The sequence below is a fragment of the Lynx rufus genome, unplaced genomic scaffold (assembly GCF_022079265.1).
Source record: "Lynx rufus isolate CCGP_SWC_20201006 ecotype Redwood Valley unplaced genomic scaffold, mLynRuf1.p SCAF_2, whole genome shotgun sequence".
In the NCBI taxonomy this organism is placed as follows: Eukaryota; Metazoa; Chordata; class Mammalia; order Carnivora; family Felidae; genus Lynx; species Lynx rufus.
Genome location: NW_025814834.1, coordinates 116,410,407 through 116,436,538, shown reverse-complemented (window position 1 = coordinate 116,436,538; position 26,132 = coordinate 116,410,407). Strand labels below are relative to the sequence as shown.

Here is a 26,132-nt window from a genome sequence, read left to right as displayed (position 1 = left end):
TGGATACAGAATGGATTTAATAAAATGGCTAAGAAGTTCATCTTTCACTCCACTTGGTGAAAGCTGGCAGTAGGGTCGGGAAAGCAGAATGAGTAGGGAAGCAGAATGAGGAAAAAACAAACATTCAGAAACAGGAAAGGGAAGGATCTCCATCTCTGAAATGTAGGAAGTATCATCTAAATGAGACCAAAGAGAGTCCTTAAAGGAGAGGGACATCCCTCATTCCTTCTGAGCCTACCAGAGGAAAGAGGCTATTATTATAGCTGCAGTAAGGAAAATGGAAGACAGGGAGGGGAAAAAGGAAACAGGTGTAGCCGATCCCAACCTAGAAAGCTAAAACCACATGTACTTTATAGTGTGGCCTGCGTCAGCTGCCTCCCCAGGAACTGCCCGTTTGGAGACCTTTGTGATTCTAAGGAGGCTGATCCCAGGCTTTCCCCGATGTAGAATGAACAAATTAGCATACACCATCCTTCTGGCCACAGTGATTGGTTAGGGGTGGGCATGTGACCCAGGATGGCTTAATCAGTCAATCTTGATGCTTCTGCTAAGATTCCTGGCACAAAGATGTTCCCTTTTCAGGTTGGATATAAATGAGAAAACGTGTAATCCCAGGAGTGCTGGCAGCCATGAGGTGGCCCAGGTTTAAAATGATCCTATAGAAGGCAGCAGCAGGGGGGGAGATCAGGTATTTAGAAACGGGTTGAGCCACTGCATCAGCTCTCCCTGGAGCCAGTACTACCTCTGGACTTCACAGTTACGTGAGCCAGGAAGTCTTAATTTTTAAGCGTTTGTAAGGTTTTCTTTGATTTAAAACCGAAAGATTCGTAGCCGATACATTCATCATACTTACTCCATCCCTATCCTCCCACAGGATAGCAGAGATCCAGGTAAGACAGTCACTACATTTATCAAGGACTCTAAAGCCAAGGGTATTGAGCTGGAAACATCAGAGGCAGGAGCCAGACACTGTGTAAGACAAGGGGGCCTCAGCAGTCTCTACAGGAGAAGGAACTGCCTTAGGAAAAGAAGAGCCAAATGAGAAGCAAGTGCAGAGAAGGGCCTCTACTAGGCAGGTAGAGTTAATGTGAATATAAACACTTTTCCCCACGTACCTATCAAGGGGGTGTTGCTTGGGGGTCTTTCCCTTCATGGGATAAGGAATTCTGAAGCACATGCCCTTTTAAGTCTTTATTACCCTGTGCTGCGGTGTCTACCTCTCCCTTTGGAAGAGCCTCCTTTTGGCTTCTACTGCCTTTGATGACACTCACTTTTGAGGTGACCGGAGGAATTTTATCTTCTGCTTCTTTGGCATGCCGGGAACCGGGGCCCTTTCCTCCTCTGGAAACAACACCATCTTCCTGATCCCGGGCAAGCACCATCCCCTTCTCAGCCCCTCCCACTGGCCCTGGTCTCCCTGACCCTCTGGCAGAGTTGCTCTCCCCTGCAGAGGCCCATGTCTCCCGTGGTAACCGGCAGGGCTGGGCAGAGTCCACGGCAGCTGCTGACTTGTCAGGGGTAGAGTTCCTTTCCCTACTTCCACCTGATTTTTTTCGAGGGCGCCCCCGTTTTCTTTTGGCATCACTTCCTGTATCCTCTATATCCTGCTTTGCTGCTTTAGCTGGTGGATCCTGCCCAATGGCCTCACTCACAGGTACTTCTGCTGATCTCTTGACACCTTTGTCATGGGGTCCTGGGTCACCACCTATGCCTACCTCCCTGTTCTCTGTGCCTCGTGGCTGAGCGAGCACCCCAGGTAGGGCTTGCCCAGGCCCAGGCCCAGGCCCAGGCCCAGGTCCAGGCAAAGCAGGAACAGCTGGTAAGATCATGTTAATGATGGGCACAGCTGCCTGGGGTCCCCCAGCCCTACTGGGCAGAGCCACTTTCAGAGGGCCTGAAGAAAGCTTGGGGGCCAGGATGGGGGGAGAGACTTGGAGTGGTGGAATAAGTGAGCGAGGGGCCCGGGGAAGGAGCAGAGGCAGCCGGGCCACCAGGGCATTAACCTGTGGGTTACTGGCTGCTGGGGCTGGGCTCTCCACTACACTCTTCTTCCGCTCTCCACGTGCAGGAGGGCCAGCCCCAGCCCGGGGTTCCGGCTCCTTAGGTGGCTAAAAGGTAAAGAGAGGACACAGTTAAGTGGGAAGACTGGACACTGGAGTCAACACAGGCATAGAAGGGTGAGAAAATATGGGGAAAGGGATACCAAAAGCCCCCAGCCCAGGGCAGCAAGGTCAGGGGCATCAACTTCCTTACCTGGGCTGGTCTCTCTGGTTTCTTATGGGCTCCACCCTCTAGGCTCTCGACACCATTCTTGGATTTAGAGGACCGCTCCCGAGGGGCATGTTCATCGTCGTCTGTGGAGGTGCAGGAAAGGTAGTAAGGCGAGGGCGAGGAGGAAACAATGGACAAGTGAGGCAACTCTGACTGGTGGAGAAGGAGGAAGAAGGCGGTCTAAGGCATGACCTAATGTCCTATAAGGGCCACTAGAAATAGAAAGCAAATGCAAGGTGTCTCTACCCTAGCAGGTGGGAGGGCCTATGAAGTTGAAAGTGGCAGAGAGTTTCTCAGGACTTGAGAGATGATGGTCCACCCACCAGCGAGCCCCACTGCCTTGAGTACGTGGGCAGGGGCAGACCGGGCAGAGATGAGGTGCTGCTGCAGGAGGAAGCGGGCGACTTCAACGATGGAACTGAAGGATCGTTTCAGGATTCGTTCTGCCCAGTCACAGGTCAGAGCGCAGGCTGCCTCAACCAGTTCGTCCCGGGGTGCTGGGGTTACTTCTGGGCCCATTTCTGGCTGCAGTGGGGAAGGACATGCCCAATCACACCCCACCTTGGCCCCTGTCAGACACCAGTGTCAACCACAGCAAGACCAGACTGCAAATGGGAGTAACTCGCCCCAGGAACCCACAAATTCTCTTCACCGTCTGCCTGAGCCATCGGGTAGGTAAAGGGAATATCCTATACACCCAGAAGCTATATGCAGAATGACCTAGGCTGTGTCACCCTCCACTTCGGAGAGAAGAATGCAATCGGAGGGTTGTTTGTTACTTACACTCTCAGAGCCCTTCAGGTCAAGTCCAGGTAAGGGTGGCATAGACACCAAGGTCTTCCTTCGTATGCCACTGTAGCAATATCTGAGACAAGTTAAAGAGCAGCCAACAACGGGGATCTCCAAGCCCCGTGGGAAGGTTAGGCTGTTTCTACTCCTGGCCCTCCACACCCTAAGTTTTCCTCCCCAGGTCCATCCTCCAGCCCCAACCTCTCCACTCAAGGATACTTGGACTGGCCTCGGCCACCAAGCCTTCGGGCCTTGATGTCAGGGAAGATCTCTCTGATGATTTTGCCAAAGTTGGCGGTGCTGAGTGGGCGGCAACAGGCAAGACTCTCACAGTACTTCCTGAGTAAGTGGGGGGAGGGGGCAAAGAGGGAAGATACTTAGACACCAGTGAGTATCTGAATCATGGGTAGATTCGGAGGGTCCCTGGCATCAAGTATGGGAAACCCCTTAACAAGTCAGTGGGGCTCTATCAAGGCAGGGAGCTCTCCAGAAGTGAGGGAGTAGTCCTAGCCCACCAACCCACACCCCGGCCCCCCATTCACCCACCGATAGGCATCATAAACACTTTGCTTTGGCAAACAGGTGTCAGTATGCTCTTCTAGATGGTTGCGGATCCATCGATAGGCATACATGTACTCCTCATTGCTAAGTGTACTTGGCTCTGAGCTGCAAGAGAAGTAAAAGGGACACACCTTACTAAGATCCTAATAGCTGCTGTGGTTCTCAACAGACTACCACTTCAGCAGTGCTGGACCAAATCACTCAGCCCAGAATCCACCTTTTCCAGGTAAACCAGGACAGCACATTTCCTTCTTTATCAAGCGGTTATGAGTATTCCTAGTCACCCAGCCCCATCTCAGTGAGCCTTCCTTTAAGAACCAGAACCTCTGACGCCTTCAACTGTAGCACCAAACCTACCTTTTGTCTCCAGTACTGGGTCCTGAGGGGAGCTGAAGGTAGAGATACAGCTTGTCGTTGTCTGAGAATTTCTGTACATCTTGCTGAGGTTGGGAGGAACAGAGGCAGGGGAAAATAAATAAGGCCAAGAAGGACCCAAGGTAGGATCTTCTGATCCTTCCCCCAAAATTGGGCTGCCTTAGAGACTGTCAGAGTGAAAAAGGACCTTAGAAATGATCTGGCGCCGGGTTCTCACTCTATCTGAGAGGCACCTAGGTGAGCTACCATGGTGAGAGGGGAATGGAGGGGATCGGCTTTGATTTTATTCCTACTGAGTGTCTATACCACAGGTCACAGAGAGATGAACTAAGATGCTCAAGGTCAAACTGGCAGCAAGTTGCAAAGCCAATTATCTTCTGACGGGGAAGACAACACTGCTTGTCCCACAGAAACCTTTCACTTAGGCATACCCTCTTCCTCCTCCTCCCCGCTGCACCAACTCCATCTCTCTACTGCCCTCTTCCCGAAAACACTCACCAGGATCCCCTCGACTTTGTTCTGCACGGCCTTGCTGTGGAGGAGAGGAGAAAGCTGGAGGTCACACACAAGATTTTCCCTGGTGTCTTACTGTTAGGGAGAGGAAGAGGGCTGAGAGGCCTGGCAGGTGCTCAGCAACGGCTACCATGATGGAGAATCTCCCAGTGCTCACAGGCACTTGCTCAGGGAGAGGCAGTTCATCTACAGAGGAAGTGAAGTGCTACGGTTCTGGAGCAAGACTTGGAAGTGGTGAGGAGTACTTACGAAATGGTACCTCGGAGCCTCTGAAGAAGGGTGGTGGGTTCTCCCGCCTCAGCACTACCTGAGGGGGGCCGTCCCCCAGTCTTGGGGCTCTTAGCGTCGGGTTCATCTTCTGCCATCCCGGCATGAGGGCTAGAGTTGAGAGGAGACACGACAGGAAGATTCAACCTCCCTTCCCCTGGAGCCACCCCGCCGCTCCCCAGGCGCTCCTCCTCTCCCTACCCAGAAACACAGAGAAACAGAAAGCCTCTGAATGTCCTCAGTGGTCTTTTTTTTTCTCACCACTTGCCTTCTCCCCAAATTAGAAATGATCCCATTACTTCTCCAGGCCCATATATACCCAAAGAGATCTCTGCCACCTCCATTCTATCTGTGTGTCCCCCCCCCCCCCCCCGCTTCCTGCAGTCTCCTGAGTGTGGAAAACTGTACAGGAAGAGATAGGCGGGTTGGGAATCCACGTTAGAAATGTCCATTTCTGCCTCTGGCCCCGTCCCGCCCTCACCCCCTTAAAAAACCAAAAACAAGAACCACCACAAAACAAAGTTCTCCGATTCTCCTCACGCCTGAATTTTCCTGGGAGGTCAGAAAGGATACGAACATACTCTGCCCTTGCAGGCTTGGAAAAAACTGGGCCCAAGTTCTCATTACTTAATCTCGCCACGGCTTCCCCCGCGGCTCCCCCTCCCCACGTCGCCGGTCCCTACGTCATCTCCCTCAACCTCCCATCCTGAGGCGCACCCCCACCTCCCTCCCTTCCCCCTGCATTCAATCCCGCGTTGCTGCAAGGTGGGAGGCTTCAGGGGGGCGAACTCCTGGGCTGGGCGTAGGACACCCGGTTGGGGGAACGGGGTCCCGGATTCGGGGCACGTGCACATGGGCGAAGGAGCTGTTGAAAATACGGCCACAATCTTTTTCTGCTCTCCTCCCAACTCATACTGCCCCCTCCCTACCTTTGAACAGTCGCCTTCCAACACAAGCAACAATAAAGGTAAGGGAGAAAGAGAAACTACCTCGTAGCCACCTTCACTCCAGCCCAGCCCCACGGTCCTGGCCCAGCGGGCTCGTGCGTTGCTTTATTTTCTTTTTTCTGAGTGGCTGGAGCAGTCCCGATCTGCCTAGAGACTCGCGCGGCCTGTTCTCTCATTGGTCGTTGCGGCCACCCGGAGACAGAAGGCGCCGGGCTCGCACCGGCGGCAGCTAAAGTCTGCCTGGTAACAGATTCTGATTGGTCAATAGGGGAGGGAAAATCCAAAGTTGGTCTTATTTGAGTGAAGAGGGGGAAGTCCGGGTTAGGTTTCGGTTAAAACTGGGGTCGGTTGGGACTGCCGGTCCCGAGAGGTTCTTCTCTTAAAGGGACCGCAGGACGAAAGGCCGGGCGCTGGGCTCCCTTTGGAGCTTTCTTTTCCTTTGCCCTCGTCTTCAGGGTTTCAGTTTTGCCTTCGGTTGTCAGAGCAACTGGAAGAAAAGAATCAGTGGCTGATAAAATAACTGGAAAATTATGGGTAGTAGTGATGGAGGTTCGCTGAAAGTTCACACCACCTCCTTTTGATGAAAAATAAGTTGAACACCCCACCCTCCGACCCCCGCCCTCAACACAGCCTACAGGCATCCACAGCAAATCTGCAAACACGGGCTCACGTTGCTCTCTGATGGAGGCCTCAAAATCTCAGCAGCTGTACCACATTAAGTTAAAATGCCAAGCGTTTCTTGGTTTCCCGTGGGTATTTTATTTCCTTCCGAAGAGTTGCTAATGTATTTGCATACCTGTAGTTCTGCACTTGGTGAACACTGGAATTTTGACTGACACCCCCAGGGGGTGCTGGATGCCCACATGAACTCTTGAAGAGAACATTGTGCTGAATAGGCCATGGGTTCTTAACCTTTCGGTTACGGCTTTGTTTAGATCGCGAGTCAAATGAAAGCAGTGGACTCTCTGCTATGAAAAATGCACGTGAGGAATAAGTTTTGCATCTAATTTCAAAGGTAAGGGACTGCAGGTTAACGATTTTTTGAATGGATGTATTTTGTTTGGCACAACAGATACGTTACACCTAAAACTGCATTTGGAGTCCTGACTTCTAATACATTCTCTAGTCTCATCATCAGTGTACTTTTGTAAGGAGGACAGCAATGATGGCTGATCTTGTCACCTTTGCCCTTTTTAGCCTCCATTTATCTACTACTAGCTTCTATGGGTACTGGGAGAACCCAGGGAATTGCAGAGTTTGGGGGAATAAGGATATAGTGGCAAGACGGTTTTCTAATAACAGCAAAAATGTGTCTGATGTTTACTGTGTGCTAGACACCATACCAAATGCTAAACACCTCATTTAATGCTCCTGGCAGCTCTTTGAGGAAGGTACTTACCGCCTCCGTTTTCCAGGGAAAGAAACTGGGATTTGGAGAAGTGAAGGGACTTGTCCACAGTTACATATGTAGTTAAGTGCTGGAATCAGAATCCAAAGGCAAGCAGTCTGCCTTCAGAGCCCATTCTCTTGAACACTGTCCTAGGCCGTGTAGATACATATTCGTAGATATTCATATACAAATATGGATATAGACTGATGGAAAGGTACCCCCAAACACCACGGTTTGGTATGAAGGGAAATATAGAGCACTTGATTGGAAAAAGAGTTTGGGATAAATTATGTCAGCTTAGGAATTCGCAGGTGGTGGGGAATAAATGGAAATTTCAGGAAAGAGAGAAAAAGTATCATAGCTCTGTAAAGGAGATTATTTTGACAGCACTGTAGAAGGTGAGGTTGTGTAGGGGGAGAGACTTGAGATGGGGAAAAAAGGCAGGTATTCATTTATGCCAGGCATTGCGCTAAGGGCTAGGGATATAAAGCTGAATGAGGTATGATGTACCTTGCCCTGAGAAGTAACAATAAAAATTATCTGATAAGCATCACCACAGTAATAGCAAGAACTTATATAGAGTTTAATATGTGCCGAGGATTCCTCTAAGGGCCTCCCAGATGTTGCCACTTTATCTCATAGCAACTCTAGCCAATAGGTACTGTGATTATCCCTATTTTACAGATGAGAAGACTGAGGCATTGAGAGGTTAATAATTTGCCCAATGTCACACAGTAAGTGAGAGAGCCAAGATCTGAACCTAGGCTATCTGGATTCAGAATTTGCTCTAAACACTATTGTACAATGCCTACTAATGTTGGGAGTGAATTTGTTGAACATTAGAAAGCAAACCATAAAAGAAAAGATGGATAAATTTAGATAGATTAATATTAAAAACTTAAATTTATTTTTAAAACCACTATGAAAAGTATATAAAATCAAGCCACACGTTGGGAGAAGATACTTTCAAGACATATAACTGACAAAGGATTATTATCTGGAATTTATAAAGGCCTTCTACAAATAAAAAGATAGCCAAATCAAAAAATGGGCAGAGAAGATCAACAGGAATTTCAAGAAAGAAGCAGAAATGGTTCATAGACATATGAAAAGTTGTTCACTCTCTATAGTAATCAAGAAATTCCAAATTAAAACCACGATAAGATGCCATTTCATACCCACTAAATTGGCAACAATTCCAAAGTCTGCCAATGCTGACAGCTGACACGGCTGTGGGCCCAGAGGAGCCCTCACCCACTGCTGGTGGGGACGTGGTTTGCTGTAATCATTTTGAAAGAGTTTGGAATTACTTGATAATGTCGAATATGGAAATATTTTATAATTCAACAATCCTACTCCTACAAACATGCCTTGAAGACAGAGGCAGTAGGATTTATAGTTTCACTGTTTGCATTAGCAAAACCTGGGAACCCCAATGTCCATCAACAGTAGAGTGAAAAGTTGTGGTATATTCATACGATGGAATGTCATAGGGCAGTGGGAATGAATGAGCCACAGCCACATGCATCTACAAGGACGAATCTTTAGAAACAGTGAAAGAACTATAACACGGAAGAGAACATACAGTACGATGCAATTTGCAAAATTTGATGGCAGGCAAAACTGCATAATATATTGTTTATGGATAAATACATATGTGGTAAAGAGTAAGAGTAATAGAATTATTACCATAAAAGTAAAGATATAACTTACCTTCAGTGAGCAAGGGAAAAGAGTTTTGGGAATGTTTCTTCAAGAACCAATCGACAATGTCTTCCATAGGATCTGATTTAATTTGTTTGTTTTCCAAATAGACGGACAGCCTTTTCAAAATACTTATCATTTCCTTCTTCTTCTTCTTTTTTTTAAAGACTTAATTTTTTTAAGCAATCTCTATACCCAATGTGGGACTCGGGCTCACAACCCAGAGATCAAGAGTTGCATGCTCCACCAACTGACCCAGCCAGGTGCCCCTCATTTCCTTCTTGTTATAGCTTTCCTTTCATACTCTTATCAGGTGCTAAGTTCCCTTTTTTTAATGTTTATTTTTATTTTATTTATTTATTTTTATCTTTGAGAGAGAGAGAGAGAGAGAGCGCATGAGCAGGGAAGAGGGGCAGAGGAAGAGAGAGAGAATTTCAAGCAGGTTCCGCTGGGATCATGACCTGAGCTAAAATCAAGAGTCGGACACTCAACCAATTGGGCCACCAGGTGCCTGCTAAGTTCCCTTTTTTAGTTGGGTCTGTTTCTGGACCTTCTTCTTTTCTATTGACTCTATTTGTCTATTCCTCCACCCATAACACACTGGTTTTTTTGTTTGTTTTTAAGTAGGCTTCACACCCAGCGTGAAGCCCAACGCAGGGCTTGAGCTCATAACCCTGAGATTAAGACCTGAGCTGAGATCAAGAGTCAGACACTCAACCGACTGAGCCCCCAGGTGCCCCAAATAATACACTGTTTTAATTAATGTAATTATGTAGTATGTTTTGCTATCTAATGCTGAACATTTTCCACCCTAAGTTTCATTAATTAAAATAGTTGTGTCTACATATGGAAGATTGTATTTTCCAAATGCGGCCACAACAGTATTGCTGGTTTCACAGATTATTCCAGGACCTTGCCACTTCCCCATCGAGAGATGGAATCTATTTCCTGTCTCCCTGAATCTGGGAAGGCCTTTGTGACTATCTCAGTGAATGGAATGCAGTGAAAGTGATGCTGTGTGACCTCCAAGTCTAGGTTAGAATAGCTGGTACAGTTTCCTCTTTGCTGTCTCTTGGGACACTCACCCTTGGGACCCAGCCACCATGTTGTGAGGAAGCCAAGCAGCCGCATGGAAAGGCCATGTGTAGCTCATAACCCCAGCCAATGTCCTGGGTGACAGCCAGCATCAATCATTGGACATGGAGTGAGTGAGCCACTGGATGATTCTAGCCTCTAGTCTTTAAGCTGCTCCAGCTGACACTGAATGGAGTCCCCATAGAGACCTGTCCAAATTACAGATTTGTGAGAAAAAGTAGTGTTGCCATTGGTTTAAGTCATTATGTGTTGGGGTGGTTTGTTACCCAGCGATAGATGACTGGAGCACTATGCCTTTATATTTCCCGCTTAGTTCTAGAAACAGCTTAGAAATTTCGTATATAACCCTCATCCCTCTAGGACAACACATTCTGGTAAGTATGCTCCATACCCATTTCATGTTCTTACAAACCCAGGTCTACCCAACCCAAGGTTTTTGTTCAATTTTTTCCTAAAAATGGGGAATATAGGGACACCTGGGTGGCTCAGTCGGTTAAGCATCCAGCTTCAGCTCAGGTCGTGATCTCACAGTTCATGAGTTTGAGCCCCACGTCAGACTCTGTACTGACAGCATGGAGCCTGGAGCCCACTTCGAATTCTTTGTCTCCCTCTCTCTCTGCCCCTGCCCTGCCCCTGCTCACTCTCTCTCTCTCTCTCTCTCTCAAAAATAAATAAACATTAAAAAAATTTTTAATGGGGTTATACTATTCTTTCTTATATATATAACTCTGCAACTTAATTTGTTTACTTAACATAATATTGTACATATTCCTCTGAGTCAGGTAGTGTTTAGAGCAGAGAGTTTGCTAGGCCTCAAAAATCAGTAAGTCAGGAAAGAGACTCCCAGTAGGGTGCCAGAGAATGGCCAGGAGCAGATATTTAGAACATGCAGCCAGGCAATCAACTTTGGAAGATGCAAGAAGGAGGGTGATCCTCACTAAGACAAATTCAATTACCTGAGGTTGTCCTGAAAGACTTACCCAAATTACAATGGGTAGGAGGTCTAATCCGTCTAAAGGGACCAAAGATGAGTGGACACCTTCCAGAACTCTGTCATACTCTTTGACATGGTGGCCTGGGACTACAGCTTTTCTGGGCATATCCTTGAGCTCAGCAAACTCTCTAGAACTTTCCAGATGGTGTCATAAACCAACTTGTGGAGCTGACCATGGTGCTAGCAGGAGCCCCTAGATGATACATTGGACTCAAGACATGCTAAGCTCAGTTTTGGTATTCTTGCTCCCTTAGTCTGGTGTAGGGGCATGGGGTGGTATCTTTGTGAGTACAACAGACAAAGGTCCTGTCAGGGTGGGTACAGCAGGGATTAGGGAAGATTTGGGTCACATACTGCTGGTGAGTGGGTCATCTGTGACAGGAAGTACTATCTTCTTTTTGGAGTTTCTGTTTTAGTGATATAGGATCAGAAGTACAGATCTAGGATACAGGTGAATTTTTAAAAAGTTTTTATTATGAAAAATTTTCAAACATACAAAAGAAGAAGGAAGTATATAATCTCCCGCATACCTATACCTATCACCCTACTTTAAGAATTTTAACAAGAGGGGCGCTTGGGTGGCTCAGTTGGTTAAGCGTTCAACTTTGGCTCAGGTCATGATCTCATGGTTTGTGAGCTTGAGCCCTATGTGAGCCTGGAGTCTGCTTTGGATTCCGTGTCTCCCTCTCTCTCTGCCTCTCTCCCACTTGTGCTCTCTCTCAAAAATAAATAAATGTTAGAAAAAAATTTAAAAAAAGAATTATTAACAACATCTGGTCAATCTTGTTTTATCTGTACCTCCTCCACTCTCCAACTTACCTGCTCCTGGTCATTTTAATAGAGGTGCTCATTATATCAGTACATCTGTAAGTAACTTAGTATTCATGTAAATACTTCAGTATAACTTTAAAAAAGGGACTTTTTTTAAACATAGTCCCAATGCCATTATCATGCCTAAAAAACTTAAACATAAGTTATTATCATTGAACAGCCAGTGTCCAAATTTCTCTAATTTTCTCAAAAATGTATTTCCTGTTATGTTCAAATCAGTATCAACAAGATCCAAACGTTGCATTTAGTTTTGGTTGATGTGTTTCTTAAATCTTTCTAAACTATACCCTCCCTCTTTCAACTTATTCATTGAGGAAACAAGTCATTTGCTTTGTAGAATTTCCCGCATTCTTCATTTTTACAATTGCATCTTTGTAATGTTTTTAAGCTTTTGAAACTTGTTCTTCTGTCTCCTATATTTCCTGTAAACCGACTGTGAGATCTAGAGACTTGTTCAGATTCATTTTGATGTTTTGGCAAGAATACTTCATAGGTAGCACATAATGCCTGGTCATTACTCTTTTTGTGATGCAGATTGATTAGTGAGTTCTGGTTTTGCCGGTCAGCTCTATCCATTATAAAATTTCATTTTGGTGTTTCATTTAATGGTTTTAGCAGCTACTGGTGACCACTGGTTAGGCTCATTTGTCACTAGAAGTTACAAATTGGTGTTATCCAAATTCTATCATTCCTTCTTAATGTACTAGCTGAAATTCCTTAAAGATCTTTTCCTCATCAACTATTTGGTTGTCCTAAGGTGGATTCCTGAGGAAAAGCAAGATAAATACTTGATTCTTTCTCTCTGTTCTCCAGTTTTCAGAATAACAAGATGGTTTTCTAGTATCTTTCAAACATGACCAATTAGAGTTTTCCTATGTGTGTTTTCATGAACTTCTGGATTTTAACATAGTGTATTTCAATCTATTTCAATTATTGTTCTCTTTGAAACTCTAATTGTCCCATCTTTGGCCAGTGGAAGCTCCTTCATGTTGACTTCTGTGTTATTTTTTCTTTTGAGATAATTGTAGATTCACATATAATTGCAAGAAATAATACAGATAGAGAGAGAGAGATCTCATGTACCCTTCCTTCACCCAGTTTCCTTGATGATGCACTTTGCATAACCATAGTGCCATATCATAACCAGGAAACTGACTGACATTGATACAACTCACCAAATTTCCTCAGGTTTCACCAGTTTTACATACACTCACTTATATGTACGTATATGCATATTTAGTTCTCTGCGATTTTATCACATTGTAGATTTGTGTAACCATCACAACAGTCAAGATACACAACAGTTCCATCACTAAAAGAATCCTCTGTGCTACTCTTTGATAGCCATCCCCCCCCAACACACACCCAGTCCCATCCCTAACCCCTGGAAACCACTAATCTTTTCTCCAGTTCTATACTTTTGTTATTTCATGAATGTTATATAAATTGAATCATAATATCTATAACCTTTTGCGATTTTTTTTTTTTTACTCAGTATAATTCTCTTGAGATCCATCCAGACCGTTGCGTGTACTAATAGTTCATTCCTTTTTTATTGCTGAGTATTATAGTCCATGGCATGGATATAGCAGTTTAACCATTAATCCACTGAAAGACATTTGGATGGTTTCCAGTTTTTGGCTGTCACGAGTAAAGCTGCTATGAACAACTGTGTGCAGATTTTTGTGCGAACATACATTTTCAGTTTTCTGGGATATATGCCCAAAAGTTCAATTTTGTTGTTGTTGTTGTTGTTGTTTTGCTTCAGACTGAGAATTATTTTGTCTTTTACGGTGACTTTGCTTCCTTCTTCCTCAACGTGGCCTTTTCTCTCCCTCTAGTTGTACAGTTTGTTCTCTCAGTCCTCAGGTCGATTTCTTGGGTATTCAGAATGATTTGACAGTTACGTAGCCGTGTTCAAGGAATGAAGCAAGCCTAGGGTCTTCCTGCTATACCTCCATCTTAGCTCCCCCCACTCATGTTTGGTCTTTTTTTTTTTTTAAGTTTATTGATTTATTTATTTTTAATTTCTTTTTTAAATGTTTATTTATTTTTGACAGAGAGAGAGAGAGAGAGAGAGACAGAGCATGAGTGGGGGAGGGGCAGAGAGAGAGGGAGACACAGGATCCAAAGCAGGCTCCAGGCTCTGAGCTGTCAGCACAGAGACCAACACAGGGCTTGAACTCACGGACCGCGAGATCATGACCTGAGCCAAAGTCGGCTGCTCAACCGACTGAACCACCCAGGCGCCCCTTTTTAAGTTTATTTATTTGTTTTTTGAGACAGAAAAAGAGAGACAGAGCAGCTGGGGAGGGTCAGAGAGAGAGGGAGAGAGAATCCCAAGCAGGTTCCGTGCCACCCAGGTGCCCCATGTTTGATCTTTATAAGGAATTGACAAAGTATTTTCCAGAGTAGCTGTACAGTTTTACACTTCCACCAGCAACGTCTGAATGATTCAGTTTTTCCCCATCCTGGCCAACATTTTTGTATTATCACTATTTTCTATTTTAGCCATCATGATAGGTGTGTAGTGATATCACATGGCTTTAATTTGTATTTCCCTGATGTCTGGTAATGTTGATTATCTTTTCATGTGCTTTCTTGCCATCTTTATATCCTCTTTGGTGAAATGTCTGTTCACATCTTTTGTCCATTTTCAAACTGGAATTTGGGTTTTTTTTTAACTGTTGAATTTTGAGAGCTTTGTATTCTAGATACAAGTCTTTGGTCAGTCAGATGTGTCCCATGTCCTTTAGATATAACCCCTGTAGTCTTCATAGATTCTGGCATGGTAAGTGTTTGAGGCTCATTTTGTTGAATGGAATTTTAAGCCTTTAGAAGTATTAGAAATTTTCTTAATGTTTATTTATTTATTTTGAGAGAGAGAGCAGGGGAGGAGCAGAGAGAGAGAGGGAGAGAGAAAATCCCAAGCAGGCTCCGCAGTCAGCACAGAGCCCAACGTGGGCCTCAAAGTCACAAACTATGAGATCATGACCTGAGCTGAACTCAAGAGTCAGACGCTTAACTGAGTCACCCAGGTGCCCCAGACCTTTAGAAATATTTAAATACGATGTAGAACGATATGATCCTTTTTCTTTCTGAAGCAGTTTGGTCATTGAAAAGGACAGGGGAGAAACTTAGGAGAGAAACGTCTAGTAAGACACCCTAGATCCCAAGGCCCCCATAAGTCACGCATCACACATGCCTCCTTACTTTCATTTGTTCAGTAAAGCATTCTTTGTGCTAAGGCACAAGCCAGGTGCTGGGAATAAGCGGGTAGTCTCAATGTAATGTGACATATGTTCATTCTGAGGTTAAGTGCAGGAGGCCCCATCCTGGAGAGGGAGCCTAAAAGCCTCCAGGCTGTGGAGGATGGATTGAAAAAAATAGTGAAGTTTAGGAACACCAGTAGACACTCTGTCCCCTCAGGTCTCCTTGTGACAACCACCTCCAAAGTCTTCACATTCTGTCTGGCCATAGAAGTGAGATTTGGGCACCTTCAGTATCATGTTGTAATCCCTGGTGTGAACTAGTCAGTCCCCCGGAGTCCTCGTCAGGACTTTCCCATACAAGATACAAAGGATCGGCAGAAGCGGGGTCACAGGCTGTGCCCCCAAAGACAAGGTGATCTAAGAAATAGGTTCAGTAGTTTATTTCTTGGTAAAGCAATTTCCAAAAGTTTGTGTAAAAACAGCCAGTGAGCAACATGCAACAGGTGGTCAGTAAATGAAGACACCACTCAATACGTCCCAATAGCTTCTGTTTGGCTTTGGTGGGACTATCTGCCAAGGCGTGGGGGCCGAGAGGGAGCAGCGTGAAGCCAGGTGTCTGAGGAAGTGAGGGCTCAGATGTGGGATGGGGCTACCCGGGGTGGACTTCAGACCCAAATGTCAGAGCTGCAGTCACCCCCGGGGTAGCGGAGCTCATGGGCCAGGGCCGGACCTAGGGGCTCCTTCCCAAAGTCCACCAGGAAGTTGGGGTTCAACTTCAGGCCTCCCTTTACTGTGTCTACATCGATCTGCAGCATCACAGAGCCTTCCCTGGCAGAAAGAGGGAGGGGGTAAGAAAGAGGTCAGGGGTGGCCATCCCTTTCCCCCAAGAGTTTGTGATGCAGGGGTGGGTCCTAAGAAAGGAGCAGGGCCTGTATGGCGGAGGCGGGTGGGGTGCCCAAGGAGTCTTCAGGAAACCAGACTCTTCTGGGAAAGGAGGACTTGGGGAGGGGAGCCCAGGCTGTCTGCTTCTCACCTGATGAGATCAGGGTAAAACTGCTTGTCCCAGGCACTGTACAGAGATGTAGTGACGTACAGACGTTTCCCGTCTAGGCTCAGCTGGATCATCTGAGGGCCTCCGGGTACCCGTTTCCCCTTGGGAAAATCAGGAGTCAGGGCCCATGATAACACATGGGTCCTGGGAGAGGGATCATGGAGCATGCCCCCACCCCATACTTCTCCAGCATGGATATGAGGGTACCCATGAGCTGGAGTGGAGGGTGGGGGTGTGCGGGTGAGGGGTGGATGTTGGGGGTAGATCCTCACCTTGACCACCAGGGGCTCTGGCTGGGATTTTAGCTCCTGGTCCTCCAGCACTTGCACGGGCCCTCCCTTAACAATGCTGCCCCCAAGGAAGAGCTGGGTGGGGGGATACAGAGCAGAAAGGAGGACGGTGGTGGGAGGTGAGGACATCGCAGGAAGAGCAGGGTGCCTCAGTCAGTGTGCCCACACTCCCTCACTTGTGGCCACGGCTGCCCACAGTCCTGGCCTGTGCCACCCCTCAGTCTGCATTTTTGCTATTCCTGAACCTCCCTGATCATCCCCCAGCCACTTCCTACCGTCCACCTCATCCCCAGCCTTCTTCTTCCTCCCCCTTTTCTCTCCCCCATCATGTTAGCACCCCACCTGTCCCGTGAGGCGGGGCCTCTGAGGGTCAGAGATGTCATACTGCCGCAGGTCCCCATGCAGCCAGTTGCTGAAGTAGAGGAAGCGGTCATCCAGAGACAGCAGGATGTCGGTGATCAGGCCTGGGGCAGGGGTGCCATTCAGAGGCTGTAAGGACTTTTGTTCCCCGGGGCCAGGAATCAGCCTTCTGACTCCCAACGTCCCCTGGACACTCACCGGGCATTTCGGGCAGCATCCAGCCCTTCACTTTCTTGGGGGGCACCTGGATGACCTTCTCCACTGACCAAGTACCTCCCTGCGTCGGGAGGTGGACAGTGGGGTTAGGCAGAGAGGTGAGCCTGTTAGATTGGGGACTTGGGGTTGCATCTGGGTCTCCCCAGCGCCTGCTGTCTGCAGTGAGACAGCAGATGGAGGGCCTTCTTGCCACTTGGGTCTAACTCCTGTGCAAGACCCTTAAGGTAGGGATGATGTCTCCTTCACCACTACATTCCTAGCACTTAGCACAGTGCCTAACATAGAAACCCACAGACGTTTTTTGAATGAATGAGTAGGAATTTAGGATTCAGGGGAGAAGAGAGATGGGACAAGTGGCCTTGGTTTTTGTTCCTGGAGAAATAGGGCTAGCGGAGCCAGGCAGAGGGGCTTGGGTCAGCCCTAGAGAGAGGGGTGCCTCATGGCTATGGACGGCTGGGAGGAGAGGGCCAGAGGACACAGAGGCACCTGATTCTTGTAGAAGCGCTGGATGGTGGAGCTGAGGGCACAGCCCACGAAGCCCTGGGCCGCGTCTGGGTTGTGCAGGAAGCGGACCTCCAGGGGGATGAGCCCGTCCTGCAGGGGCAGGGTCTGCACGATCTCATGGCGCTGCCAGTCCCACACGTGTAAATGGCTTCCATACAGCCCTGGGGAAGGGATGGGGCCAGAGGATGGGCTCAGGATCAGGGCAGGGCAGCATGAGTGAAGGCTGGGGCACAACCCAGGGCATAGGTTGAAAAACCGGTTGGAGGGATAAGAAGGATGCTTGAGCAAGCCGGAGTACTCAGCGAGTCCTATACCATCAATCACCCCAAGAGTCGGGTTCACAGGAGAGAAGTAGGAGACCTGAAGAGGGGTTTTCAAGCAGACAGTAGGGGTGTGTGTGCCCAGGCTCCTACTGGTCTATGGGGGACAAGTCTCACCTGCCTCTACATCAGCGGGGTTGAAGCCATCTCGAAAGACATTGGGAGCCGCCCATTCACTGCTGATCATGACATTGTGTCGAGGCTGGTACCAGAAGTCATAGCCCATGGGTGCAGCGCCCCCAGGCCGTTCCCATGTTCCCTTCACCTCGAATGTCTCTCCATCCAGCAGCACGAAACCCCCTGAACAGTGAAGGAAGTAAAGTGGCAGGTAGCAACAGTAGAGATGCCAGCCTTATCCAGCCCTTGCCCCCAGGCACGTCCAAGGGGCTGCAAGTCCATTTCATGGTGCCCCTTCCTCCCCCTGGATTTGCTAGCTCCTTCAATTCAGGTGCCCAAAGGGTTCCATCCAGGGGACCAGGTGGGAGGTGGGGACTCATTCTGGTGCCCCTACCTCCCGTCAACTTCATCCCGGTCCTAGACCACAGGGGACATTTCTGTCCCCTTGAGCCGAGAGTCTGGGACTCAGAAGGCTGTGGCTCTCTTGCCCAGCCTCTCTCTCAGTGTGGACTCCCTTCCAGAGGCTAGGCTCCATTCTGCTCACTAAGTTGTATTTTTTTTTTTAGAGCAGACAAATTGCATATACTCGTTATTCACTGTGAATGCCTAACATGTCCTCCCTTGCTTAGTGTGTTATGACACCTTGATAGTCCTTTGCAAATACAACTAGATGTCAACTCCTCAGTGGTATTAAACCTAGGAGGGTCACATTCCTCCTACCTCTGAGAAGGAACTGGTGTCCCATTCCAAGCCCTCAGATGGAATAGGTAAGGTTCAGAGAGAAACAGCTCAGTGTGGTGATTAGGTCACAGATTCTGGAACCACACTGCTGGGTTTGAGTTCTGCCTCTACAGCTTATTAGCTGTATGACTTTGGCTAAGTTATTTACCCAGCCTGTGCCCCGGCTTTCTCATCTGGAAAACAGAGATGCTAGGCACACCTACCTCATAGGTTGTACCTGGCGCACGGGAGACATTGTGTAAGTATTAGCTAAGACAGCACCATAAATGAGAGTGCCGATGTGAAGGTTAAGGACCCCACGGACTGTGAGACTTGCCCATGAATCATAAAGGCTGATATTAAATGTCTGTGTTTTCCGGGGTCATGTCATAGTCCCCCAGAACATAGTGCACTGTTCTGACTGTAATTTCTAAGTGAATTTGTCATTCAAGTTTCATCTTTATAGAAATCATTGAAACGACTGAAGTTCCTTGACTATAGTTTAAATTTTGGATAAGACCCAGCCCTCTGGTTCTCCCTGGAAGGTCATTCTATCCCTCTGTCTCAGCTTGGGCGCTGTTCTCCCCACAGATGTGCCTACAGTGCCAACAGGTACCTTTGCCATTGCCCTTGGGGTCTCCCAGGGAGCTGACCATCACCTCCCCGCTAGCCAGGCAGTGGCTGGTATGGACGTAGCCCAGGTCACACTTGGCATGGATGTCTTCAGCCTCAATGACCTGGATATGGGTAAGGAATGGCATCGGAATGTTATAGGGCTGGGGGGACCCACCTGTGACTCCCCCATCCCCCCACTCCTATCTGCTGACACCATCATATTTTTTCCTTTAAGACATGAACACAATTTTCCCAGGGGGAATATGGCAGAGATTCAGTCTGGTAGCTTCTGCAGAGCAGCAAGGGAGAGTCTGAGAGACTAACTCCGCAGGCAGAAAGCACTGACTTCTCTCCCATTGTCTGTCTTGAAGGCACCATGAGTCCGTGAGACCAGAAGCTCCTCCCCTGCTGGGCCATCGCCAGCATCAAGGCACAAAGATGGCACTCAACCACGTATTGGGAAGGGTGGTTAGAGGCTCCTGCCTGAGGCAAGTCCTCGGCTCATAATTGGCTGGGGGAAAAAAGGGCTCCTTCACTCTCTCAGAGTCAAAACAAAAAGCTCCTCCCAACCCCTCTGGTGCCCACCCCCATGATTCTATATGGTGACCACCCGCAGGCCTTGGTAACCCTCCTCTGAAGTCCCGCCCCCTCCCCCTGCTGCTGAGCCCTGACACTGTGCAAGAGCTGAAGGCAGCTGGCTGGGGGGTGGCCTGTGGCCTGGAGGGTGCCCAGAGTGGCGTGTCTGTTAGATCCTTGAGCAACAAAGGCAGGCAACATGCCTTGTGTAGCTTTGGGGCACGGGGCTCGGAGCCCACATCCACCACATAGATGCGGGAGGACATGAGACAGGGCAGCATCAGCTTGGTGCGGGACTTGGTGCTGTCCCCGAAGCAGCTGCTGCAGGTGTTCCATCCTGAGTGATGCAGTTCGTCCTTCAGGTTGGGCATGGGCAGCCGGTGGATGACCTAGGATGGGAGAGGGGGCAGGAGGTGGTGCTCACCCAGACCATGCCACTGGGATCCCTGGACCCACTTGGGCTGGGCAGCACAGCACAGGCTGGTGTTCATCGTTGTCCTGTACCTTGGGGGTGCCCTTGTGCAGGGAACAGATTGTACAACCGTACCCAAGGAGGGTGAAGAAGGATGCGGCTGGGGAAGGGCATTGCCGGGGCCAGGGCTAGAGAGGGGACTCAGGGTACTCCAGTGCCCAAGCTGCACCTCACCTGGCAATAGTGAGGAGACTTGGGGTCAACGTCCACGGTGGCCAAATAATCCGGGGCCTCAATGCCTGTGTTTCGGTAAATACAGGGCAGGTAGATAATCTCTTCCCTGGGTCCTAAAGGGTAGAAAGCAGTTAGTGGGGATGGCAGGGTGGAGAGGAATGACGGGCACGGAGCTGGGCATGCCCGAGGCTGAGGCCTCAGGTCTCCTGCCCTCACCGGCAGTGGGATCAGTAGAGGGTGATGGCTTTGCACAATTCCCTTCTGGGGGCACAGGCTGGCAGATGCTGCACACTTACCTTTCATGGCCTCCAGAGGGGTAGGGTAGCCCGGTCCACACTTTTCACACTTTGTAGCTGTGAAAACAATGAGGCAGGTTGGCTCTGTCACTCGCTGCAGGGTCAAGGCTCCTTCCCTACCTGTGGCAACACATATCTCACCACGTGCTGGCCCAGGTCCTGTCCTGACTCTGGCCCTGTCACCGCCACCATCCTCCCCGGCCCTCAGAGCCCTGATGCATGTGTGCATGTGGCAGGAAGAGCCTTCACAGGTATGACCTGAAGGTGGACAGACACTCAAGCAGGACCCAGGAGAGGGGCAGGAGAGGCTGTGCGGTACAATGGCTATGACATTGACTTGAGTCCCAGTCCCGGCTGCTCACTGGGACTTGCTCCAAGCCATGGGAGCTTTGGGGCAAGTTACTTAACCTCCCTAGCCTCAACATCCACACCATCTGTAAAAAGAAAGTAATAAGAATACCACGATTGGCTTTTATTAGAAGGAAACAAGAAGGTGCAATGAGTGAAGTATGCAGCTCGTGCTTGCCTGACAGGAGCCCATCAAAGCCTGGCTGTTCCTCAGCGAGTGAGGGTGGTGCCTGTTCACCTCCCTTCCCAGAAAGCTGTCTCTGCCAGGGTCTGGGACACTTCCTGCCTTTCTCCCCTCTGGGTCCTGACCCCAGGCTGCTGTCCAAAGCCTGGGTTACTTCTCCGAAGGTCTGGTAAGGATCAGAGGCTGAAGTTTGGGGCCACAGAGCTGTTACCACCTGGATGTGCAGAGACTAGTTTCTACCCCCGGGTGTCACCCACTTCCTGCATCTGTAACGTTAGGTGTTTGGTCCTGCTCTGGAGGGCTCAGAGGCCCACCTACCAGAGCTATATAGGGTGTGGCCCTCCTTGTCCCTGAAGTCTGGCAAGAGAAGCCACATGGATCTACCGGACCAACATCAGTCTCTGAGAAGGAGGGCTGCCAGGACCAGGTGTCAGGCATCAGGGTTTGGAGCCTGACCAGGAGGGAGAGGGAGGACTAGCACAAAGGGAGCTGTAGGAGGAAAGAAATCCCGGAGTGGAGATCACAGGATGGGGCGTTGCCTCCTTGCTGCAGCCCATGGCCGGTCTGGCCACTGCCCTGACAGCTGGGGGGCCACAAGTAGGGAGGCAGGAGTAGCCAGAGTTGAGCCTCCATGGTACCTGGAGGCCCTCAGTCGGACCTCAGCCGGGAAGCCAGGTCCCCTACTCATGGCAGCCAAGTGACTTAGGAGGCCCAGGTGGAAGCAACAGCATTGTTGAGTGCGGAAACCTGGTTTCAAGCTCCAGGTCTGATGTCTGTTCTCTCATGTTCTCTCCCCTGCTTTGGCTAAAAGCAGGTAATAATATCTTACCTTCTTTTCTAGGTGCCCATGACGGTCAAATAAGCCAATGTATTCAGAAGTACTTTAAAGGAGAAGTGTTGTATAAATATGGGAAGGACTGTGCCAGAAGCTGGGGACAGACATCCCAGGCAGTGGTTGGCGCTCATAGAGAGGGCTGGGTGGGTGTGGCAGGGTGAGAGGTCCAGTCCAAAGGAATTAAGAGGACTTGTGCCAGGGCTTGGCACAGGAGGGGAGGGAGAGGGGAGGGAGGTTGCCCAACACAGAACAGAAGGAGATTCAAAACTCCCAAGACCTCAAGACAGAGACCCAAAACCCGCAAAGCTGAACGGAGAGAGAGAAATAAAGGTGTGAGGGAGGTGTTGCTGGCTGTGCTGTCTTCCTGTGCCTGCCCCCACCCCCTCCCAGCAGTTCTTAGAATCAGTCAGGCCCATGCACCCACCAGGCCCCCAGGAGCATCAGTGTTCTTTCTGGGAAACAATGCCCTGTCTTAAGCATCTTAAGCAAGATCTCTGAACATCTGTGGGTTTAGGATGAGCACAGGGTAGCTCACTGGAGCTTCTAGAAGCCTGAGAGTGAGGAACAGGAGGGCTTGGGGACTGGGGGGTGGGTTGAGGGGTGGGAGGCACTGGAATAGGCGCCCAGCGGCCGAGTGTGGGCTCCGCTTTCCATCCCAGAGTGATCAGGTTCCGGGTGGCTAGAGAGCCATCTGTCCCCAAAGGCCTGGGCTCCCTACTTCCTGGAGTAAGAAGCTGGCCCAGGGCTGAAATCAGGACTGTCATTCACCTATGGTGATAGGCCGGGGACAAAAGATTCTGCCACTGTATTCCCGCCCCACCAGATATTCCCAGCTGCAGAAAGGCACCCGGGCTGCAGCTGAGAAGCCAGGTGGGGGTCCAGGGCCACCCATCTCCGCAGCCCCTCCACCCTCCTCTTCTGGCACCCTCTAGAAACTTTGGCTGAGCTGGGAGATTCAGGGGTGGGGGTGGGGTGGCGCCGGTGGAGCAGAGTCCAGCGCCTGCCCCCCCACCCAGCTCTCCCGACCTAGCTTTTCTGCCACTTCCTGTGGCAGGGTGGGCAGCACTTGGTTGTCAGAAAGCCCCCTCCTTACCCATGCTGCTTGCTGGTATGCTTTGATCCTGACTGGCCTGTCAGGAGGGAGCAGAAACAGAGGCCGGGCTGGTGTCCGAGGCACGCTGTGCCCGGGAAGGGGCAAAGGGAAGGAATTTATACAACCAATTGGGGGGCGGGGCGGGGCAGGGGGAGGGCCCCGGCTGCAGCCCAGGGTGAACCACTAAGGGCAGCTGGCCAGGATGTTCTCAAATGGCCTGGGAGGCTGCTGTTTGAGTTGCAGGGTGTGTGTGTATCTGTGTGTGCGCGTGTGCTAGGAGCCTGTGCATTTGCAGATATGCACTGTACCTGTGTGTGTATCTCTTGTGGGTGCCTGGGAATACTTTGTGGGTCTGTGTATGTGCACAGTCCTGTATGCCTGTGTGTGTGTGTGTGTGTGTGTGTGTGTGTCTTTGTGTGTGCATACGTGCCCTTTGAGTGTTCCTGTGTGTCTGGACTTGTGCATGTCTGTGTGTACTTAAGTGAGTTTGTGCCTGCCAGAGTGTTGCTTGTGTGGGCCTATGCATATGTGCCTGTGTGCGTGAGTGTGTGTGTTTGCGCGAGCGTATGAGCGCACATGTTCCTGTGTCAGTGCTCATCTCTGTACTTGGGTCTGTTTCCACGCAGGGCTGTGGGCCCATCTGCTCCTATTCACAGCCAGGGTCAGCTCCTAAGATTGCCCTCTGATTCCAGACGTCCAGGCTCCAAAAGGCACAGTCCTACCCACCCCCAAACTGCCCACCCTGTCCTCCTGCCATGGCCGCCCTGACAGGAACCGGGGTTAACTAGGACCCATGTCCAGGTTTCACTTTCTCCTGACTTGTGTATTCCTGTTGAGCTTTGAAGTGGAAGGAAAATTGGCAGCACTCATTATCACGCTCATTACCCTCATAAATCCCGGCAGGTGGAAGTGTAGTGCCCCCCCATCTCTGGACTGGGTACCTCATACAGCTCCCTAGGTGGGTAGCAGGGCCCCAGAGCAGTCCAGCATGATGTCACTGTCCCTAACTGGCCTGTGACAAGTCAGAAGACTCTCAGGGTTCCATTCATCCAGGAAGGAAGGAGTCCCCCAGCTGGAGGATTCAATGCCACCAGGGCTGCCTAGCCTGCTAGTACAGGGTCCCAGGGATATGCCACACAGCCGCCAAGCAAATGACAGGTGCTTGCTGAAGAACCAAGGCAAGGTTGAGGCCTGATCTGTTAACTCTCTCTGGGGCTGCCCCAATCCAGAGAGGCCCGAGTTCGAAGGGCTGGGCAAGGGAACCCACCCCACTTGTTTTTCATCATGAAGTCAAGGGGCCCTCTTTCCTGAAACCTGGCTGCCTGACAGGGGTAACATTTGCTTCTTCTAGGAACCTGCTGACTCGGCGTCTACAGAAGCCACTTTCATCTTGGATGAAAGCTATGGGGTGAAGTTTTTATTGGATAGTGAAAGGGACGAAGTTTGGTCTCGAGACTGCTGGCAGAAAGATCCATGGTGTTTCCAAACCGGAGTGAAAGGAAGAACAAAGCTGGGCTGCAGTATGACAGATGATGGGCATCTGTCCTCCTGGTTCCCGTGGGTAAGGGAGCACCCAGAGGGAGATGCTCTGTGGCTGCCCTTACCCCCTTCTCCTCAATATCACTCAACTCCCCTGACTCTTTCCTACATCTGGGTCCTCACCATCACGCCATCAGCCAGGCATGTGCCGCAGTCAGCCCTGTGGGTGCAGCTGTCCCCCAGGGGGTGGCCCAGGGGGCTTCTTCTTCGCCTGGGCTCGCCTCCCCATCTGCTGGCTGTCTCTCCTCACCCTGCCTCCAGCCTGCGCCTCTGGCCTCCTCCTCCTCCTCCTCGGACCCCATCTCATACCTCCTCTACTTTCCTGCTTTGGGGCTTGAAGTAGCCTTACAACCAAGATCTGAAAGAGAAAGAAAGCCCATCCTCACCCCCTTGTCAAAAGTTCTGGGGCACCTGGGGGGCTCAGTCGGTTAACTGTCTGACTTCGGCTCAGGTCACGATCTTGCGGTTCGTGGGATCGAGCCCCGCGTCGGGCCCTCTGCTCTCAGTGCTGAGCTCACCTCAGATCCTCTGTCTCCCTCTCTCTCTCTGCCCCTCCCCCTTTTGCATATGTGCTCTTAAAGTAAATAAATAAACATTAAAAAAAAAAGGTTCTTGAGTCATCACCCCCAAAGAAACTGTGATTTTGCTTATTCTAGACAAGAACCGCAAAGCACCATTCTGTCACAGACTGTAGGTTCTTCCATGCTCTGAACCCTGACCTGGTGTTCTCTGTGGCTCCTGAATGGCACCCCTAGCCCCTACCTACTGCTTCCTCCACAGCCTGCAAGGTGGTTGGGAAAATTCGTTCAAATCAGGGCTACAGGTGGAAGCAGCCCAGGGAGAGGGCTCAGGCTGGTCTTAGAAGGGTCCACGGCCCATGGCGTCTTTGCTTCCATGATGGGCCACCCCAGTCAGCCTCATTGTGGCTCAGGCATCCCTAATGTTGCTTCTCAGGAACTTATGCATTCTCTCCTCTCTCTGATCTGCCCTTCCCTAGCCAACCAGAGTCCAACTGGAGCTGGCTGACTCCCAGATTGATATGAAGGCATATGAGGAGGGCCACAAGCTTCCTGCCCTGGGCAGTCCCAGGGAGGGTGAGACCCCAGCCCAGGTCTGCTAATCCCAGGAGGCCATATGCCTGACACTGGGCACCCCCACCCCAAAGGAGGGTGGGTGCAGCCCATGTTCCTTCCTGCTGGTTCAAGCTCCAAAAAAGCACAGTAAATATTAGAGGAGGTAGGTTATCAGGCCAGCAGCTGAACAGCCAGGCGGTTATGTAACCGCTGCCCGAACTTTGGCTTTGCTCCATCATCTACAGACAGAAAGCAGATTCTTGTGGCGTAGGGCGTATGGAGCCTCTCTGCTGGTTCCCCCTTTTCCTTCCAGTCTCTGCCAGACTTCTTTGGGCCTCTTTAAACAGACCACTGTTTGGCAAGATGGCGAAGTGAGGAAAGAAAGATTAAACCCAGAGAA

At 49.7% G+C, this 26,132-nt stretch overlaps 2 protein-coding genes and 1 long non-coding RNA gene across 4 annotated transcripts; 1 reads left to right on the top strand and 2 right to left on the bottom strand.

The window, feature by feature from the left end:
* On the bottom strand, positions 1-5,848 carry RFX5 (regulatory factor X5). The gene is made up of 10 exons (XM_047084347.1): positions 5,766-5,848; positions 4,759-4,887; positions 4,495-4,528; positions 3,979-4,061; positions 3,607-3,726; positions 3,280-3,399; positions 3,055-3,136; positions 2,595-2,796; positions 2,254-2,354; positions 1-2,108 (listed from the first exon to the last, which is right to left on the bottom strand). Exons 2-10 carry the CDS (start codon positions 4,872-4,874, stop codon positions 1,119-1,121), a joined length of 1,848 nt encoding a protein of 615 aa, XP_046940303.1. The 5' UTR covers positions 4,875-4,887; positions 5,766-5,848; the 3' UTR covers positions 1-1,118.
* On the top strand, positions 5,540-25,205 carry LOC124515459 (uncharacterized). The gene is made up of 3 exons (XR_006962816.1): positions 5,540-5,743; positions 6,659-6,738; positions 24,472-25,205. It is a non-coding gene; the product is annotated as an uncharacterized LOC124515459 (long non-coding RNA).
* On the bottom strand, positions 15,435-20,889 carry SELENBP1 (selenium binding protein 1). 2 transcript variants are annotated; one of them, XM_047084350.1, is made up of 11 exons: positions 20,661-20,889; positions 20,365-20,477; positions 19,922-20,107; positions 19,144-19,264; positions 17,808-17,990; positions 17,353-17,531; positions 16,849-16,927; positions 16,633-16,754; positions 16,273-16,365; positions 15,983-16,101; positions 15,435-15,777 (listed from the first exon to the last, which is right to left on the bottom strand). In XM_047084350.1, exons 1-11 carry the CDS (start codon positions 20,887-20,889, stop codon positions 15,615-15,617), a joined length of 1,587 nt encoding a protein of 528 aa, XP_046940306.1. In that variant the 3' UTR covers positions 15,435-15,614. The 2 variants fall into 2 exon arrangements, with proteins under 2 accessions (XP_046940306.1, XP_046940304.1); XM_047084348.1 differs by lacking the exon at positions 19,922-20,107.
* Positions 25,206-26,132: the final 927 nt, after the last annotated feature.

Coding starts and splice junctions, on each gene's coding strand:
- RFX5 (XM_047084347.1), bottom strand. CDS start 4,874: ATGGCAGAAGATGAACCCGACGCTAAGAGCCCCAAGACTGGGGGACGG. Junction 3,727..3,978: donor CCCAGTACTGGAGACAAAAG/GTAGGTTTGGTG, acceptor CTTCTCTTGCAG/CTCAGAGCCAAGTACACTTA. Junction 3,137..3,279: donor GGTGGCCGAGGCCAGTCCAA/GTATCCTTGAGT, acceptor AACTTGTCTCAG/ATATTGCTACAGTGGCATAC.
- SELENBP1 (XM_047084350.1), bottom strand. CDS start 20,889: ATGCACACATGCATCAGGGCTCTGAGGGCCGGGGAGGATGGTGGCGGT. Junction 20,478..20,660: donor CCCTCTGGAGGCCATGAAAG/GTAAGTGTGCAG, acceptor TCTACCCTTTAG/GACCCAGGGAAGAGATTATC. Junction 16,366..16,632: donor GGCCCCGCCTCACGGGACAG/GTGGGGTGCTAA, acceptor CCCCCCACCCAG/CTCTTCCTTGGGGGCAGCAT.